This window comes from Phocoena phocoena, chromosome 12 (genome assembly GCF_963924675.1).
Source record: "Phocoena phocoena chromosome 12, mPhoPho1.1, whole genome shotgun sequence".
NCBI classification, from domain to species: Eukaryota; Metazoa; Chordata; class Mammalia; order Artiodactyla; family Phocoenidae; genus Phocoena; species Phocoena phocoena.
Genome location: NC_089230.1, coordinates 79,269,660 through 79,288,655, shown reverse-complemented (window position 1 = coordinate 79,288,655; position 18,996 = coordinate 79,269,660). Strand labels below are relative to the sequence as shown.

The following is an 18,996-nucleotide window of genomic DNA, read 5'->3' as shown; positions in this document are numbered from 1 at the left end:
TATCTATTACGGGTGCCATCAATTATAGATAAGGTCTTCCTTTCAAATACAGTGTTGCAATGTCTTGTTTGACAGCCAACTGACACATGTGTAACAGTGAAATTATTTTTTAAAGGGGAGGGGCCGTGGAGGAAAGAGACTTTCCTTACTCCACGAGAAAGACAATTTGCCAGCAAGTAATTGAAACATAACGAGGTCAGTGCCACATAAAATGTGTGCACAGGGACTTACAGAGCGTCTGGGGAGGTACCACACCTTATCCTCTTTATGATGTCAAAAACCAAATTGTGAGGAAATTGGTCCTAAGGTCTAAGTGATATTGTGGTTCTCTACCCAGGAGAGAAGAGAATCAAAATTAAAGGGACGTAGAGAAAGTTGAATCTTATACTACACTTATTATTAATAATTTGCAAAACCGTATACCCTGGCTGATCATGTTCTTTTTCTCAAGCAAGATCTTAGCAGATTGCCATTGCCCTAGAAACAGAGATCTCTGGCTCCTTCCACTTCTGGGAGATGCCCAGTTTGTTAGCTTATGTAGTCCATTTGTCCCACTGCCTACGTGCACCAGTGCTCTATGTGGGAACCGGTGCTTAGCCTCTTTGTGAATCAAAAATGACGGACCACAACTCTCTTGTCATGATAGCACAGACCATCTGGTGATCTGATAAGATGAGGGCCCTTTGTCCTTGCAGAGAGCATATCTTCCCTTAGAATCAGTGAGTATTGAGAGTTTTCTCTTGTTAAATCAGATACTCTGCATCTGAAACCTTCAGTGGGTACAGAGGCTTCTGCAGGGGTAGAATCACCAGGCAGGTCAATTTGCTGAGGAAGATCTGGCACAGAACACCCTGCTAAAGGAGCAACCCTTTGGGATTAGGAGTCAATAATTAACTGCCTATAAAACACCCTGCCATTTTGACTATGCATATACCTTGTTCTCGAGGAGGAGAAAGAAATGGGAGTAAGAGTCAGAACAAAACTGAGTATGTGTTTATGGTCATGGAAAACTTCTGTGAAGATTAGGAGACAGAGCAGTTGGAAGAAGAGATTATATTGCCTTTTGCCAACGTTTATCCAGTATATTCTATTCACTGTGAGGAATATGCAAGTCCTGCCTCTGAGAAGCTTACAGTCAAACTAGGGAGACAGCGTTTTACACTAATGCTGGTCAATATAAGGCAGAATGGGACAAATGGACTCCTGAAGAGAAAGAAGAAAATTATTTTATCCTTAGAGATACCTATCTCTGAAAGAGATGCTGGAAATAATGCCAGGGAGAACTAAAGGACGACTGATTATCTTTAAAAAAAATAAGGATCTGGGAACTGCAGGGAACTGGGTTCCTGCCATCATCTGTGGATCGGGTTGCTGTGCCTGGGACCATGCAGTCACTAGGGTTGCCCCAGCTGAAGACAGACCTCAGTGTTTGACATTTTGCATACGTTCCTTGGGATTCATTGAATACAAATTCCAAAAGCAGACTTTAATGACATTCAGAGAAAGAAAAGAGTTTGGTGCAGTGTGCCCTATTGCCAGCAAACATGGGGCCCAGAGAAGTCACTCCGGTTTCTCTACCTGGGGGAAAAGCCTGTCCTCACTAAAAGTGACTCTAGCCCAGGACTCAAAGGCAATAATCCATTTGAACGTATATGATGGAAAGCCTGAGACCCCTTCTCCCAGGAAGTCATGAAATAACAGTGCTCTTAAACCATGTGCCCCAAAGGGCTCCCCTCCTCCAAGAAGAGAAGCCAAAGAGCTGCGATTATGGGCAAGACCCCTAACATCTGCAGCTTTCCTGTGGAAGGCATCTTTGGGTAGACATCAGCCTTGCCTGCTTTTTGGATATGTGTATCTTTAAATAATAGGAGAAACCCATTCCTCTGTCCCCAGTAAGGCAAAGATACATTCGGATTGGCTATGGCAATGGACCACCATTTCTGGCACAAGGCTGACAAATAAGAGGTCAGAGCACAACCCCACAGTCACCCCCCAGAACACTCTGCTGAAACCATTACCCAACTGCCCATGTAGAGGCTGGCTGAGGACTGCTGGAAAACCTCAGGAGCGTTCACTCTACCGAGTAATCTCCCTTTAGACGGACAGCGGAACGCAGTGGGAAATATCTGTATGTTGATGGACAAAGCACTTGGGGAGGCTAAAGGGGCGAGGGAAGCCCTGCAACCAGCTGTGTCTCTTGGTGTCTTGCAGTTTTCATCTCACTAAGGAATCAAACTATGATGTAACTCCAAGGAAAAGCGTCTCTCGTTTTGGCAGATCTGCTGTACCGCTTCTGCATATTCTCAGTGAAAAACACTGCATTTTAAAGAAAACACAAAATGCAGAAGGGAAAACTATTTTAAAGCAAACAATTTTAAGTAAAAAGAAAGTTGAATACTCATTTTAAATGATTTTAATTTGATGAATATTATGTTCCAACTCAAAAAAGAATATTGCACAATGCTTTCATATCACAATTATTGTTCTCACTCTGGTGAGATTTTGATAAACATAGTTGGCTTTGGAAATAATACAGAAAATGTCTTAGTTGGTTAAATAATTTCAATAGCCTGTGAAGAACTGAAAGTAGGATATTACATTCATAGAAAAAACAAGTACATATCCATAAATTCACTCGGCTGTAGTGAAAAATAATAAACTTCTCATGGATTTAACAAAACTTAAAGGAAACAAAATTGAGAATGCTGTGAAAATAGAATGTAGCTCCAAATTTTTTCAATGCAATCTTTTGCTTTTGAAAATCCATTAAACCTTGCAAGACTTCTAAGAATACCTGATCACATTGTAAGTCTCTTACATTGGAAGAGCTAACATCTGATATTTTTAAAGCAAAATCTAAAGAAATACAGATCTGAATTGTTAAAATAACAAAATCTGTGAATGGTGAGGTAAAATTACCCAAATAACATAAACAAACAAAAAGAAAACAACACCAGAAAATAAATGAATCATGTCATGGCACCTATAAATATTTCTGTGTAAATTTATGAATCTATGGCATTTTCCCTAAGTAACAAACACAGTTTTCATCATTTAGTTATGGAGTAAATGCTGAAAATTTAAGAAAATAAAATTTTAGTGGTCACTAAGCAAAATTAATTCCATGAAACTCTCCCAATTTTTATGAATTTGTTACAACAATTTTTGTCATTTTTCCTTTTTGCCTTCTCATTAGTATTTTTAGCAGAGGCGTAAATGTGGGCGTCCGGAGGGGCGTATAGGCCTCAGGTGCCAGATAGGCTTTTTTTTAAACTGCCATCTTGCATTTTTGTTGTTTTTAGAATTGTTGCTCATCAAATTCATGAACACACCCTACTTTTGCTATGTTTTTTATTTATTTCCAGGAAAATTCAACCACAGTGTAAATAGAAAAGGCACAAACATATTAAAGGCAGTGTCTGATACACCATTTACTCCTCGTCACTGGTTTTTAGAAGCTGTGAATTATTTCAATAGTGTTGGTGTCTCTGTTAATGTTTAAGCTAGATATTCCACACCATGATTTTTTTTCAAATGGTTGTCCTAAGATGCAGTTCATTCTGTACATTTTGTGGCCATTCCGGACATCTAATATCTGGAATATTTCCTCTACCACTAACTTCATCACACCCTAATATTTTATGACATACTTGAAAAAAAATCTTTGTAGAAGATACCCTCAAAAAACATTCTCTTCTCAAAAAGAAAAGGGCAACATAATAGATTAGTTCAATTATATGCCTTAACCTGGAAACACTGATTATGACTATACTTCAGAAAACCTAATTATTCCATTCAAAACTGATTCTCATTCATACTGATGATTGGAGATTTCCTTATAATAAAAGATATAGAAATCATGTGAGTCTGGGATGGTGCCAGGATTGCACATGGGGGGCAATGTTTTCAATTGGATGTTGATATTGGAATATGACTATTTATGATCTTGTTTGTTTATTCATTAGATAAGGATATGACTATTTGCTGTTTTCTATTTTCTGTTAATTTTTAATATTCTATTATTTTATTTCAAGACAACTTTTTTATTAATTTAGGTTAATTTTACTCATCTGTCACTCAGATTTCATTAGAGTTTAAAGAAAGGACTTAACCATAGCAGAGGCAGAAAAGAGCTCTGTATCCATCTGAATGACTTGGATCACACCATCACCCTCACTCTGCTTTGCAAGTACCAAATTTCATTATAAATGCAGGAGAAATAAAAACTTTCGATCCAAATGTATATAAATTATTTGTAATATTTTAAATTAAAGTCAAGAAGTATTTAAAGTTTTATCCTCTAGCCTGTTCACTCTTAGTGCAATAAAACTCCCACATGTTCAGAAAGTTATTTGCGTCAGACGCTAGTTTGTGATATATCGGAATATTTTTGCCGTCAGAAGTATAAGCATTGGCAAACAGGGAACCTAACTGTGAGTCAAAAAATACAACAATACTAAATAAAACCCTTTTCTCATAGAAATCGTCTTTACAGTTCAGAAACGTTTTCAGAAATCAAAAGCCATAACAATTTTTAAAATCTTCACACATACACACTCTAGTTTTCTTAATCAGTAACGAAAGGCTTGCAGGTCTGTGATGCATTCACAATCATTCATGCTAGGACAAACCTACTGTAGCATTTCTTTTACTTACAAAAATCAAAACTAATTTTACATAAAATATAGTTATTTAATTTATAATAGCTACTGAATATGATTTGCTAATTCCACAAGGTATACCTTAAAACCTAATGTTTCTGTTCCAGAGATGAAGTGTGGATTTCCCTCTTGGCCTTAGGAACCTGGATAAAGCTGTGGACTGGAGAAACGGGCCAATAGTATTACTTGTGTACTTTCTAGTTATCCTTGTGACACTCAGAAGCATTCTTTCTTTAATCTCAGTAAAGTGACATGATACATGATTTCTGCACCTAGAAAATGTGTCAACTCTTCAGTTATCTTTCAGTTATCTTTTTAAAGACCTTACTGAAAACATGTCGATATTAACAAAGTCTTTTTAAAAAAAAACCTATACTATTAGGGTTTCAAGTAGATTTCTGATGCATATTTTCACATAAACCTAAATTCAACAGCAGGTCTGACACTGAGATTTGAGTAATGTATGTTTGCTTTGAATCTTTAAAGAACGTATTCTCTAACCTATATGTGGTTAGAGATTATCCTGTCCAAATCCTAGCTATCAAGAAAAAAAAAAAGTTATCTATCTTGGGATTTCTCCTACCATATTTTAAAAAGATGCTGATAGCATCTAGGTCAGTTTTTATTTTCAGGCTTTCATTTGGGTAGATTGTGAGAAATATCCTGATATCACAGTCCTTATTATAAGTCCTGTACATATAAGTAAACAATGCAAACAGAAATATAATTGAACTGTCAGTAGACGGTGTTCCTGTAAGTCTTACTGGTTAAACTCATACAGCTCCTTCTATTAATTTCTTCCATATGAAAACCAATTCATCCAAGGTTTTGGGCACAGAGCACTAGAAAGATCAACTTTAAAAACTGGCTTAAGTATTTAAGCTCTTAAGTCAGTGTTATTTGTTAGTGTTGTATCATGGTCAGAAGCACAGCATTGTACAAACAATAATAACACCTCTTCCAGAATCTCCTGCTTTGGATTCACCTCTTGAATTTACCCCAGGAAATACGTAGAGTGTTGTACTTTCTTTCTTTTTTTTCAGAAATAACAAATTGATGAAAGAAAATAAGTATAGGTTACCATTTTGAATGCACCACTACCAATACTTTGAAGAACTGACAGTGTATTCTACAGATACATGTGCCATAGACTATGAAAAAGGAAACACTTTAGTAAAACATCACATTACAAAGTGTATTATAAAAATAAATTACACAGCATGTGCCCATGGACCTGAAAGCTTTGCAAAAGGAAGAGAAATTTATTTTGACATAAAGATTGAGTTGCTCTCATGCTACGTATTTTTATATTGTTCAGTTTTTACATTTGTATCCTCAAAAAAATACACTGGAAGTAGAAAATTATTTCCAGTCATGATCAGTAGCATAGAGGACCTTAGTGATGGTGGAGAGCTGGAGAAATACTATCCGTTCAACAGGGACTCAGAAGAAGTGCACACACCCAGTGTGTGCTCGGTTTACCATTTCATCTGGAGTTCATACGTAACTGGTGGATGATGATGCTTTCTACAAAGAGAAGAAAGACACGGCATTTTCAATTAAACTGAGACTCAAATCAGTAGTTTATGTGAGGGTCAATACCATATCATTTCACTAAAAGACCATAGGTGTTAAACAAGAAAACAAACAAAAATAGGTTCATGAGCCCAATAGCTTCTCCCGCAAATCTTTCCTATTCTTGGGTAAGTTCTTTATATTGACATAGGAGCTTTACCCCTAAATTCTTGAAGATTTTTAGAAACCATGTCTAATATTCTAACAATATTCGATTGATTTTCCCCAAGCAAAGCACTGAACACAAAGACAGTCATTACTATACACAAGCCCCATAGTGGAAACCAGACTGTTGCCTCGAATTTCTGTTCTGAACCATAGTCACATACTTTTACTTGTTTATGGGTGTAGATTTGAGTTTTAATAAGGAAATATTCATTATTCCCAAGAAGTCACTAAATACAGATGACTCATTTTTGTCTCTGACTGCTGCTTTTTGCATAATTCTGCATATGCTCTTAAATCTGAATTCATTTTTATAAAAGTGAATAAAAATAGATTCAGAAATAGCAATTAGAACAGTACCAGCCACAATGAGTAATATTTATATTTATTTGATTGATTTCACTTTTAACCTTTATGCCTTTGTGAACATTTATCATCTTTTTTTTCATTATGTCATCGAGGCCTTACTACATGCCCATCAGGGTGCTGGGCATGGAACTACTGGTGAGCAAAGTGAAGCAGGGCCCTGCCTTTGCTGAGATAAAGAGCAGAGGAAAGAAATAACTAAGCCTCAAATTGTTTCTTTGTCTGAAAAATGTATTACCTCCGGGTCAACTACTGTCAATGTTCATGAATAGCGTGAGGAAATTTCCACCTATTATGTTCATGTTGGTCTCAAATTCTTACTATTTACATTTTTTAACATGGATAATTAATATCTAAGTAAACATTAATTAAAGCTCATTATGTCATAGACCTAGAGGTTTACTTCACACTGACCACTAGGTGGAGATATTTCCATTCCTTCCCTTGACCTTTCCGAATCGAATTTGGGATAAAACAGATAAAGTAAATACATAAATGTTTTATATACTTAATAATAACTAGCTATGAAGGTTTTTAAAAGCTTTTAAGACATAGGTATGATTTTTTACTGTACCAGAAACCCATAAAAACCATTATCTCGTTTTATCTTTGGAAAATTGTTCTAGCCTCAAATTTGTTCAGGCCTAAAATTGTATCAAAACCTTCAGGTAAAAACTAAAAACACTAAATAAAATATTATGCAGGTAAAAATCAGGGTCTCACATTAAAATGTTATTTCCCACTCAACACTTTTTCTTTTTAAAAATTTCTATGGTAGGTTTCAAAGAGGGAAAAGACGTAGGTCTCAAACCTCCTTAATAGAATTAAAGTATCTTCCCCATTTGCCTCCCTTAAGAGATCATAGGAAACATATATTTAAAAGAGTGAAGTCTAGAATTGTTCTTATTGTAGACGTAATTCAGAATGCCTGTGCCTTTGTTTCCTCATTACAAAATGAGGGTATCAGAAATCATCTCTCAAATCCCTGGCAGGGCTAGGGATTTTTACTACAGTAAAAATCAGTACAGTACCTTCTTTACTACAGTACCTTCTTCTCTCCCCTTGAGTGTGCAAACCTCTAAATTCCTAGAGTTGCCTTCTCCTAATCCTAGCATTTTATAGTTTCCGTAATAATAATGGCTTTTCAAGATACATGCACCCCAATGTTCACTGCAGCTCTATTTACAATAGCCAGGACATGGAAGCAACCTAAGTGTCCATTGACAGATGAATGGATAAAGAAGATGTGGTACATATATACAATGGACTATTTATTACTCAGCCATAAAAAGGAAAATGAAGTTGTGCCATTTGCAGCAACATGGATGGACCTAGAGACTGTCATACTGAGTGAAGTAAGTCAGACAGAGAAAGACAAATATCATATGATATCACCTGTATGTGGAATCTAAAAAACTGGTACAAACAAATTTATTTACAAAACAGAAATAAAGTCACAGATGTAGAAAACAATTTTATGGTTACCAGGGGGGAAGGGGGGAGGGAGGGATAAACTGGGAGATTGGGATTGACATATACACACAACTATATATAAAATAGATAACTAATAAGAACCTACTGTATAGCACAGGGAACTCTACTCAATACTCTGTAATGACCTATATGGGAAAAGAATCTAAAAAAGAGTGGATATACATGTATGTATAACTGATTCTCTTTGCTGTACAGTAGAAAGCAACACAACATTGTAAGTCAACTATACTCCAATTTAGAAAAATAATAATAATAGCTTTACAGAATTAGTATTTGGTGAAAATACATATGGCAAGAGTACATACATAGAAACAATGTCTTGGTTGGCCCATTACATCTTATTATTATTTTTAAGGTAGCAAACTGGTAATCCCTGAATGATATATATATTAATGCTATTAATCAGATTATGTTACTAAAAAGACTATCTCAAAAATATTTGACAATGCCAAATAAGAGAGTTTATTTTATTTTATTCAACTTCAATAATAAAAGATGGGGTTTAATATTTATGTACATAAAATTTACTTAAAGTAAAACAAGCCCAAGTTATTTTATTTTATAACATAGAGACATATTTCATCTTGTTTCTAAAGACAGTGAGATAAGATCTATAGGATAGTGGCTCTAGCATTTGAAACTTATTAAGCATATTTGTTAAATCTCTGTTTGCTTATTATCTATGTTTTCCCCAAATCTGTAAACTGACTCAGATAAGAATCACCCAGCCAATACACAAACTTACGAGAAATAAAAAAGGTTGTTTTAAGGTATTAAATTTTGAGGTGACATTACACAGCAAAACTATCTGATCCATAAGGAGTTCATGGTTGCCAACAAAAATAATAATGAAATAAAAATGCTTTGGGGATTAATGCCATTATTTGTGCATTTTGTTTTTTTAAAGACAGAATTCCCAAGTCCCTTCCTTTTTTTTTTTTTATGATTTAGTACAATAAAATAATGTTATAGATTTTATTGAAGTTACAAAGTCAGCGAGCAAATCTTTTTTCCATCTACTACTCTGTCTTCATTTCATCTCAGAATAAGACCCAAATAAGTCATTAAGGACCTCTAAGGTGACATCAGATGTCATTCTGTAATCTAAATTTTACTCTTTTTACAGATACCACTTTTCTGACATTAGTAATCTATAGAATATATGAGGAAGATTGAGACCAAAGCCACACTTATTACCACCTCTATCAGCAAACTCAAAATAGCAGAGCATTTAAATTTGGGGCCCTCTGTTGTGTAGATATTTAATAACAATCTCCATTTTTCTAACTGGAAGAAGAAAAAAACCCTCTAAATCTTAATCAGCATATGTACATGGGGACACTGGATTTTTACATATATTTTTTATATTAACAGTTGACCAAAGCACTTTTTCCTCTATGTGTTTCTCTCAAGTGTTATCTTGAAGTTTTTTTTTCTTGAGAAGCTTCATGTAACACATTAAATACATTGTTTTCATAATATTATTGTGAAATGAATTCAATCTTTTATTACACTAGCTATTAGATAACTTCCATGGAAAGGAAGTTTAACGGATTATCAATTCCTAATTACACTTGATCTCTGACCTTACAAAGATGACTTATTTATCCTACTTGGGTGGTATCCCCAAAACTACTGGCCAGCCAGATGACTTGAGATCCAAAGTTGTATACGTAAGACAGGATTTGGGGAGAAATCTGGGGGAGAATGTCTCTTGAGTGCTACAGCGGGGCAACCTGGTAACACAATGGAATTCTGATTCCTCCCAGGAGAACCCCTTAGCTGTGGAGTAAGAAAGATGTATTCCCTGAAAAGTCAGTGCCTTCCTCCAGAGCAGTGCCTATGTTTATGCCCTGCCAAGTCTCAAGGGGACTCTTGAGCTCTGAATTTTAAAAATCAACTCTAGTAAATGAGACCACATCACTTTGATAGCCTCCAAATTCATATACCAAAGACAAAGCAAAGCAGAAGTTCAATTTATAGCAGGACTTTGCATCAGCAAAGGAGGGCTGCTTTATTCACAGGAAACTGTACACCAGCGTTACAGAAAACATTTCCTGTTGGATTCTGCATCAGTTTGGCCGGCATATGGCCTGTTCCCTGTTCCATGGCTCCTACCCCCAGGAGCTCTGTCTGGAGAGCAAGGCACTGGCTTAGGGCTCTGCCTTTCTTCCTCCACCAGCTACCAAACCCCAGCTTTGACCTTGCTGCCTGCTGGGGGGTTTATCCTCCTGCAAAAATGTCCGCATTCTCTACACCTTTCAGAAGTAGGAGTGCCTAGATATTGTTTACTTTTAAGGTTCATTTTAAGAAACTGCTTCAGTATTCAGTCCTGTTCCTATCACACTCAGACGTTAATCAGAGCTCTGATAAAACATCTGTTTTAAATAGGAAATCCAATAAACTTCCCCTGTTGATTTGGACTTGTATTCTTCTTTTGGATTCAGCTCGGCTAATTAAAAATACTTCCGCTAATCAGTTCTGTCATTTGCTTCAGGAAACTTTGGAATCAGATGATACAAACTCTCTTGAGGTTTCTCAACCACCTAAGAGTTTATTTGCTTCCTTGCAGAACATTTTCCACTCCATCATCAGGCCAAATCTTCCCCTCGCCTGCCCCCCCAGGTTGCAGGAGTTACCAATCATCGCAGTTATGATTGGTAGATTTTTTTTCAGGCAAGCTAATTGTTACCTCTCACACAGATTACAGTTCCCCAGATACAAGCAAACTGGAACTAGTTATCCCATAGATAACATTAATTATAAATAAAAACTAAGTGGTGGGAAAATAGCTGAGTACCTGAGCCAAACATGCTCAGGCTCTACTTTTTAGACACAGGTGTTAGATGCTAGATGCTGAGATCAGCTTAGGGTGATCTAAGTCTACGGTGGGTCACAGGATAGCATGGAATATTACATTATGTGTGAAAATTGAGAAGGGCGCTCTGTTTTCTAGATAAGGAGAATGTTCATCAAATTGCCGTTTTGAGAACTTTGACACACAGGGTTTCTATGTAGAGAGCTCAATATCTCAAATCCTTTGGCAATGTTATTTTGGCCCATTGAGCGGGTATTTTTAGTCTATGTATGAATATACACTTTGCTCACTTGAAGTGGTTTACTCGTATGAAATCCTGAATAAGGTACTGGGAGAAACTGAAGCCCTGGTTTCATCATTAATGAGACACTCTAAGCGTTGGGGGTTTTCTTGTTTTGTTTTTGTTTTCATCTTTAATAAAAGGGATAATTATCTTCTTGACCGCTAAAGTCTAGTTCATTTCTAAACAGTCCTTGGTCTTGGCTCTGCAATTCTGTCCATCACACGTACATAATATTAGCACAAGTAGAGAGGCCAAAACTACTTTTACCAGATAAGCAATTATTAGTTCTTAGGAAAAGCATTAGGGCAGACTCTTTGAAGTAGCTCACTGAACAAGAGTGAAGCGTCTCACCTTATCACGCTAAGGAGGAATGCCGGAATCATAAAGGATCATAGCTGAATGCTAAGCCATAAGCCAAGCTAAGGTGGTTTGCCAAAGGTTACACAGACTTCCTCTGATCTCCTGGTCAGTCCTACGTCAGGAATCTAGTCCGCAGTTCAGCAATCCACCTTCTCTCCATGTTCACCTTAATATCTATCCTCAATCTAAATCCTGCTTCTGGATGGTGGTGTTTGATCCCTTAAAACAGAAGCCTCTCTGATCTATTTTAGAGGGTCCTTCATGAAACTGAAGAGCATGATAAATCACCTGGAACTTTTTCTTTCCTGAAGTGCTTTCATGCTCCTCTGGGGGAGTAAGAGAGGATGAGCCATTCGTAAATAATTCAAGTACGTTTGTGCTTCACAGGAAGCTCCGAGACCCCCTTAGCTCTCCACACGTGTGATAGCTTCAGAGGCAAGAACTCCCCAGTCCGGGACTCCTGGCTGTTTTGCATCCATTACCTGCCACGGAGCCTTTGGAGGGACATAGCAGTAACTTACACCGTCTAGAATGGCAGCACCCGGATTTCCCCTAACTCTGCTCCCTCTTTCCCTCTGTGCTCTCATGCACGATGTGTCAGTACCCTCCTTATCATTCTCACAGGTTTGTATTGCAAACTAAGGAGGAAGCAGGAACACCTCTTTCTTCTCCAACTCCCAGCCGTCCTCTGTTAGTTTTCTTTCTCTACAGTATAAGTACCAAGTTTTTTACAGCATTTGCTGTAAAAATGTAAAAAATGACAGGCTTTAAACCTTGGCTTAGATTCTGAAATAATGTCTTGTCTTGTTCATGGAGGCAAAGTTCTTAAAAGAGATTTTGAACAGAGGACAGAACCACCAGAAGGAAGTGTCGGAGGAAGGGCAACCCAGGGAGAAGAAACAAGTTGAGATAGTCAAGGGAAGGTGATCTGGCCACTGTGCGGGGCATTCTGTGGGCCTGGGGGTGGGAGTCCAGGCGAGGGGAAGGGAGGGTGGGGAGGCAGGGGGCCAGATCACAGAGCCTTGAGTGCCGCACCAGGGAGCTGGCTTTGCACGCTGTGGATAACGATTGGGAGGGCTTCGAATGGAGGAGTGAGATGATCAACTTGCACTTTGAAAAACAAAATGAAAAATGAATCAGGAAATGTTGAGGCTGGAGATTATGGGATCGGTTGGGAGAGTCTTAGAGTCATCCAGATGAGAAGTAGTTAGAACCTCCACTCAGGCAGTGATGGGGAAAATGGAGATGTGGGTGCAGCTGCCTCAGGTGTCAGGGGTCTGACAGGGGTACGAGAGACTTGCTGAATGAGTCTCCTTGGTGGGCGAGGGGGAAGGAGGGGCCTGAAGTGGCTTCTGGCTTTCTTGAGTGACTGGGTAGCTCGGGACGCTCCTCCCGAGGTGGAGAATTATAGGAGAAGGAAAAAACTTGGAAGAGGGATGGAGGGGTTGTTGAGAATGGCTTTGAGACGGACTAAGTTGGAGATGTACAGTGCCACGTTGAGTGCATGGTTGGAGATAGAGGTTTGGTCGTCATCAGCACATGGGAGATAACTGAAGCCATGGGAGTGAATAAAGTAACCAGAATAAGCATGTAGTGTAGGCAAATGGTTTTTGAAAAGATAAGGAGAACAGCAACCCTCCAGATGCATGCACAAGCAACACGGATGGACCTAGAGATGCTTATACTAAGTGAAGTAAGTCAGACAGAGAGAGACAAATATCATACGATATCGCTTCTATGTGGAATCTAAAATATGATGCAAATGAACTTATTGATGAAACAGAATCATGTACACAGAGAACAGACCGGTGGTTGCCAAGGGGAGGGGAGGTGGGGGAGGGATGGATTGGGAGTGTGGGATGAGCAGATGCAAATGATTATGTATGGGATGGATAAACAACAAGGTCCTACTGTAGAGCGCAGGGAACTCTATTCAATATCCTGTGATAAACCGTACTGGAAAAGAGTATTATAAAAAGAATGTATATATGTGTGTAACTGAACCACTCTGCTGTACAGCAGTAATTAACACAACATTGTAAATCAACTCTACTTCAATAAAAAAAAAAATGTATGCATACAATAAGGAGCCAGCAAGGGAGACTGAGGCAGGGCAGTCAGAGAAGTTCAAGGAATCCAAAGGAGATTAGATGTCTCAGTCACAGAGGGAGAGGCGCATGGCCTCACTCTACTTTCACCCTTACAGAGATCCGGGGTTTATTCTCTGAAAAAACTGACCTAACAAGTTCTGGACCTAGGCACAAGAAGGGGCTGAACGCAAGGGAGTGCCTAAACTGTGAGATTCTCCACTTCATCTCCCTGATCTCTTCCCGGAATGCAGGTAGCCTGCCTCAGGAAGGTTACTGGAGGATTTTTCTCTGTAGAAACTACTGGAAGATGCGCTTCGATAGGTAGATAGATAGATAGATAGGTGATAGATAGATAGATAGACAGATAGATAGATAGACAGACAGACAAACAGGTAAGCAAAAGAAGTAGAAGATAAGAAATCCAGGAAACAGAGGATTCAATGTAGGCAATAGGACCACAGCTGAGCAGCAGACGTAAAGGACAAGCGTTCCAGACTAAGTAGGGGAGCAGAGGGTTGAACTAGTAAGGCCTCCAGGGAAAAGTATGAAACTGATGTGCTTAAGTGTTTGGAAAAATTACTCATAGGTGTTTGGTAGATCTATTGGAGCATCTGGAAAAAATACAGATAGATACATAGAAAAGCACGCAGACGAAAAATTAAAGCAACTATTCTTTTGAAGGGGGAACGTGGTAAGAGGAAGGAAACATAATCATAGTACACTAGTTGGCTCAGCAGGGAACAATATTTAAAGTTACATTGTAAACATATGAACATGAAACATGCTGGCTGCTGGCTGCTGATTTATCAAAAAATGTGTGATGCAGTCATATTGTGAGGATGGGGAAAAGGGAAGGGAGGAGACATGTAAGAGGACTAAATTCTCAAACATCAAAACAATAATGGGAAGAAAAAGATATCCAAAATGTATCAATTTAGAGTGAGAAATAATTTTCTCTAAGGAGTAGAGCTGAGTTTGGAAAGGGGGTGTGAGGTGATGAATAGCTGTTTTCATGTCTTTTAGCACTGGCTTGTATTTTAACTGTATATGAGTTACTTTCACAAAAATAAAGAATAATTAAAGAATCAATGGGAACAGTGGGAGTGGAGGCAGAAAAGGCCGAGCGTTGTGTCAGTGGCTCCACCGGGCAGGCAGGGAAGGGCTCAGGGCGGTAGCTATAGAGGGCTGCGTGGCTGAAGGAAAAACTGTGCTGAAACGGAAGAGGCCAGAGCATACTTACATCCTGTGTGGAGGTAACAGGTGAAAAGGAGAAGCTGAGAGAGCAGAGGGTGAGGAGATAACCAAGGATGAGACTGGAGGAGGAAGTATGGGGGAAACACTGACCATCGGCTGGGTTAGGGAGGTTTGGGAATAATGCATCCCTGTTTACTGGGAAGCCCTCTCTGTTCTCATCCTGTTACCTCTTCCTCTCTCTCTCTGCCCTCCTGCTGCCCACATAAACATGCCCTTCTCATCTAATATCCCTGGGGTTTTCCCAATCGGGAAAGTTTTGCTCTCTCCCCAGTATTCCAAATCTATGAAAGGCATGAAAAATTCAAATCTTTGCGCATCTCCCATTCTCGGACAGGTTTTTGTTTCCCTGAAATGATACTCTTCCCACACTGCACATCAAAGCTATGTCTTCACTTGCTTCTCCAAGACATTCAACTAAGAGATCCAGTAACACCCTACCCTTAAGGAGTACACTATAACCTCCAGACAGCCCAACTGTTCCCCGTTAACCTGTCCTCAATGAAAATATAATAAAGATGCCAGTAGAAACTGAATGACTCTGTTTAAGCAGGTGACCTAGACAGGAAAGTCATTTTCAAGAAATGATAAATACCTTTTGGGCCGTGTCCCATCTTGGAATGTCTCTGGTACCATGCATGCTACATGGCCACCCTCGTAGAATGTGGAAACAGCCAACACACAAAAATTATTCTCAGGAGGGTAAGACCGGGGCTGCCTCTGTAGCTGTGTGGATGGGGCCCTGCCTGTTCCCAGAGGGAGCCGTCACACTGAAATCTGTGGAAATGGCACCCCTCCCTCCCCAGGACGGGACCTGACAGCAGCTGTTCATAGCTGCCCTAGTGAGACCCCTGCTATTTCACTACACAGTACTGTTTCAGGACAGGGAAAAGACTCTAACTTTTTCATCCCATTCACTCTTATAAAAGCACATGAAACTGCGTCTTAAAAACATGTTATACTCACACATAGAAGCCGGAGTAGGAGTGCATTGAATCCTCCATCTCCAGTCCTTGGTGGCTTTCATTTCTAATAGGCAGTTTAAAACCAAGCTAGCCAATAAATGTGGCGTTGGTTCTAAAATTACAAAGGAAAACTGCCACGGCAGTCGCACTTTATCATTTCTGAAAAGTGAATATGTGTCGTGCCGCCAAGTTTTCTTAGCGGTTGTCCTCTGCAGGTGGCTGCATTCCAAGATCCAGATGTATAAACATCCTGTCCACTCACGGTTAAGCTCTTACAGCCTCTCCCTGCAGATGGAATGAGCTTCCGGGCAGAACCGACATAAGCATGGTGTGAGCAGGTAAAAAAGAAAACAGCCGCAGTGACACTCGATTAGGATAAGGGTCACTGAAGAATGGCAGGTAGTATAAAACAGAACACAGTGTTTCGTTCTCCTGACGCCTTCGTTTGCTCAAATACAGCATGTGCAGTAACACTGAATAGCCTAAATGCCAGGGAGGCATTTGAAAAACAGTGGAGCGTCCTTGTTTCTGAAAGGGATAATGTCCACTTTACAAAAGGGGGGAAATTCCCTTTCAAAAAGACACGAGTCAGTATTCGAAATGGCAAGATCTGTTGTTTAAACTTGTTCAAAATCGTATTTCATAAAGCCTTTTTTTCTCAGACTCCCTCTCCTTCCGCCTTGAAATTCCATTATTAGGGCATGTCTCCCGTAGTTGCTCAATATTTTAAAATACATTTGCTGAGAACTGAGCTGTAGGCAACAGTGATCTGATTAAGTAAGTGTGAATATTGTGAGGGGTCTATCTCCTTCATCCACAATTTGAGCCCAAGTTCTACAAGGGACAGGAAGAACAGTGTGGGAAGAACTCAGAGGACAGTCTCTATACCATGAAGCACGGTGACTCCCGGGGCTAAAAACCAAACATGTGTCTTTAAAAAAAAATCTACCTTTTACCAAATATCAGGACTATTCAATGATTCTGGAACCTTCACAATTTCAAGGTAGAAAATAGCAACCTGTAACTTAATACTCGTTGTGTTATTGTGAAGTTCACCCAATTGCCTCAAAGATTTCGACAAAGGTGCTGCCTACCTGAGACCTCAGATGCCAAGCTGGGGGTTATCAGCCTTGAGCTCATTTGTGGTTATTTGACTACCAAGCACCACGTCCACGTCAACATGGTTAATCTCCTCACAGACACTGGCATTCTGCATTCACACACTCTTCATGCTTATGAAATCATGCTTAAAATTAACAATGATACAAACACAGGTAATAATAATACACTTCACACCACACACACACACACACACACACACACACACACAATCATGAACTGGTTCTATACTTGCAAAGTCAAGTCCACACGTGACTGTGAAAATGTTTCAATTCAATTAAGCTATGCATGATGTCATTTTATTTCTTGGCAACAATGTATCAAAATTTACTGTCGCTATTTTCTATCCATTGCAACCTCTCTTGAGCTGTAAAGGCCGTTTGGCAGCTCTATTCAAACTGCTCCACGATTTAAATCAGTTGCACACTTAAATAGAGCGTGAGTCTGACATTAACGGTTCTAAAATTCCAAGATCTTTACAATACACACTCACACAAATAAGTAAAACTCTGTTTTTAGTATTCCATATTTCGTTTCCATTTTATTTCACATTCAAATTGTTTCCTGAAATCGTCTCAGAGGCTTTTGTTTCTGCAAAACCTTAGAGGTCCAGGCCCTGTGATAACTAGGAGATGGGTTTTGTTTGGGGGGTTTTATTTGTTTGTTTCTTTCCAGCACATGAAGCAAATATGGAATCTGATAGAGGCAAATGACAATTGTTAACCTATTTCCTGTTTCATAAAAGAGTTTTTGAAAAATCAATTATGGTGGAACAAAGCCTATTATATTTGATTTACAATTAGGAGCCGGCTTTGGCGAGGCTGTGACCCAGCCCCCATATCTTACTGATTTAACTAATGGGTCCACTTTCTAGAAGCAAAACTGGGTCTAGACGTCGGGCCCTGCCTCGGGCCCAGCACCCTCCGCAAAGCACACAGCACACGGTAGTTTTGCTGGTTAGTTCTGTTCCCCGGCATCAAAACAAATCCACAAAATAGGAAAGACACATGGCTATTAGTTGATTATTTTATGAACAAGATATTGAAAACTTAAATTAGTACATGTAGAGAGTTGGCACGAACAGAGGGCAGCAGTAGCACCTGCACGACATACCCCCTCCGCCACTGCCCTCAGCCCTTCCCCCCTCCAGGAGAGGTAGCGCTGCCGGCTGCAGATTTCTTCAGCTCTATTTTCATAGACTGAGTCTCAGCTCGAGGCTCGAATTTGGTCAGATTTCCTGCTCCTGGGGCTGCCACTACTGCCTTTCCTGCTTTCATACCTTTTGACATAGGAATGCGGGTGGGTGTAGGCCGCTGGGATGACCCGTCTTGTCCCGACTGTAAGAGAGAAAATACAGAAATGCAAGGGCAGTGTTGGTGAGTTTCCCCCGGAAATGCCGTCAGTCTGCGCATAAGCAGGGCTCTTGCCACAGAACTACCCACAGACGACCCCTCTCCAGATCAGATTATCGTTAGCAAGTTGGAGTTGGTGTCCAGTCCACTTCAGTCGCCCCCCTTCCCCTCTCCCGGAACATCTGTGCACCCTTCGTTCTCTTCTCAAGCCCCTGACCTACCTCCTCTACCCTTACTGGAGACAGCCTTCACTCCTACTTCACAGAGAAGCTGCAGGACACCCTGCGTATACTCAGCCATCTTTACTCCTACTGTCCCCCAAATCACCTCACTTGCTTTACATGAAGCAGCTCTCCTTTCCCCTCCTAAGGAGGCCAGATCTTCTCTTTTTTGTATTGTCACTGCTGACCACACCCTCTTTTTTTTTTTTTTTGCCATGCCGCATGGCATGCAGCATCTTAGTTCCTCGGCCAGGGAAGAACCCGTGCCCCCTGCAG

At 39.6% G+C, this 18,996-nt stretch overlaps 1 protein-coding gene across 1 annotated transcript in view; it reads right to left on the bottom strand.

Moving 5' to 3' along the window:
* Positions 1–17,664: 17,664 nt before the first annotated feature.
* Positions 17,665–18,996, bottom strand: part of FILIP1 (filamin A interacting protein 1) — a 93,036-nt gene continuing 91,704 nt past the window's right edge. The window contains exon 5 of the mRNA XM_065888971.1: positions 17,665–18,484. Coding sequence (XP_065745043.1) covers positions 18,278–18,484 — 207 coding nt within the window. The 3' untranslated portion in view covers positions 17,665–18,277. The remainder of the gene's footprint in view (positions 18,485–18,996) is intronic.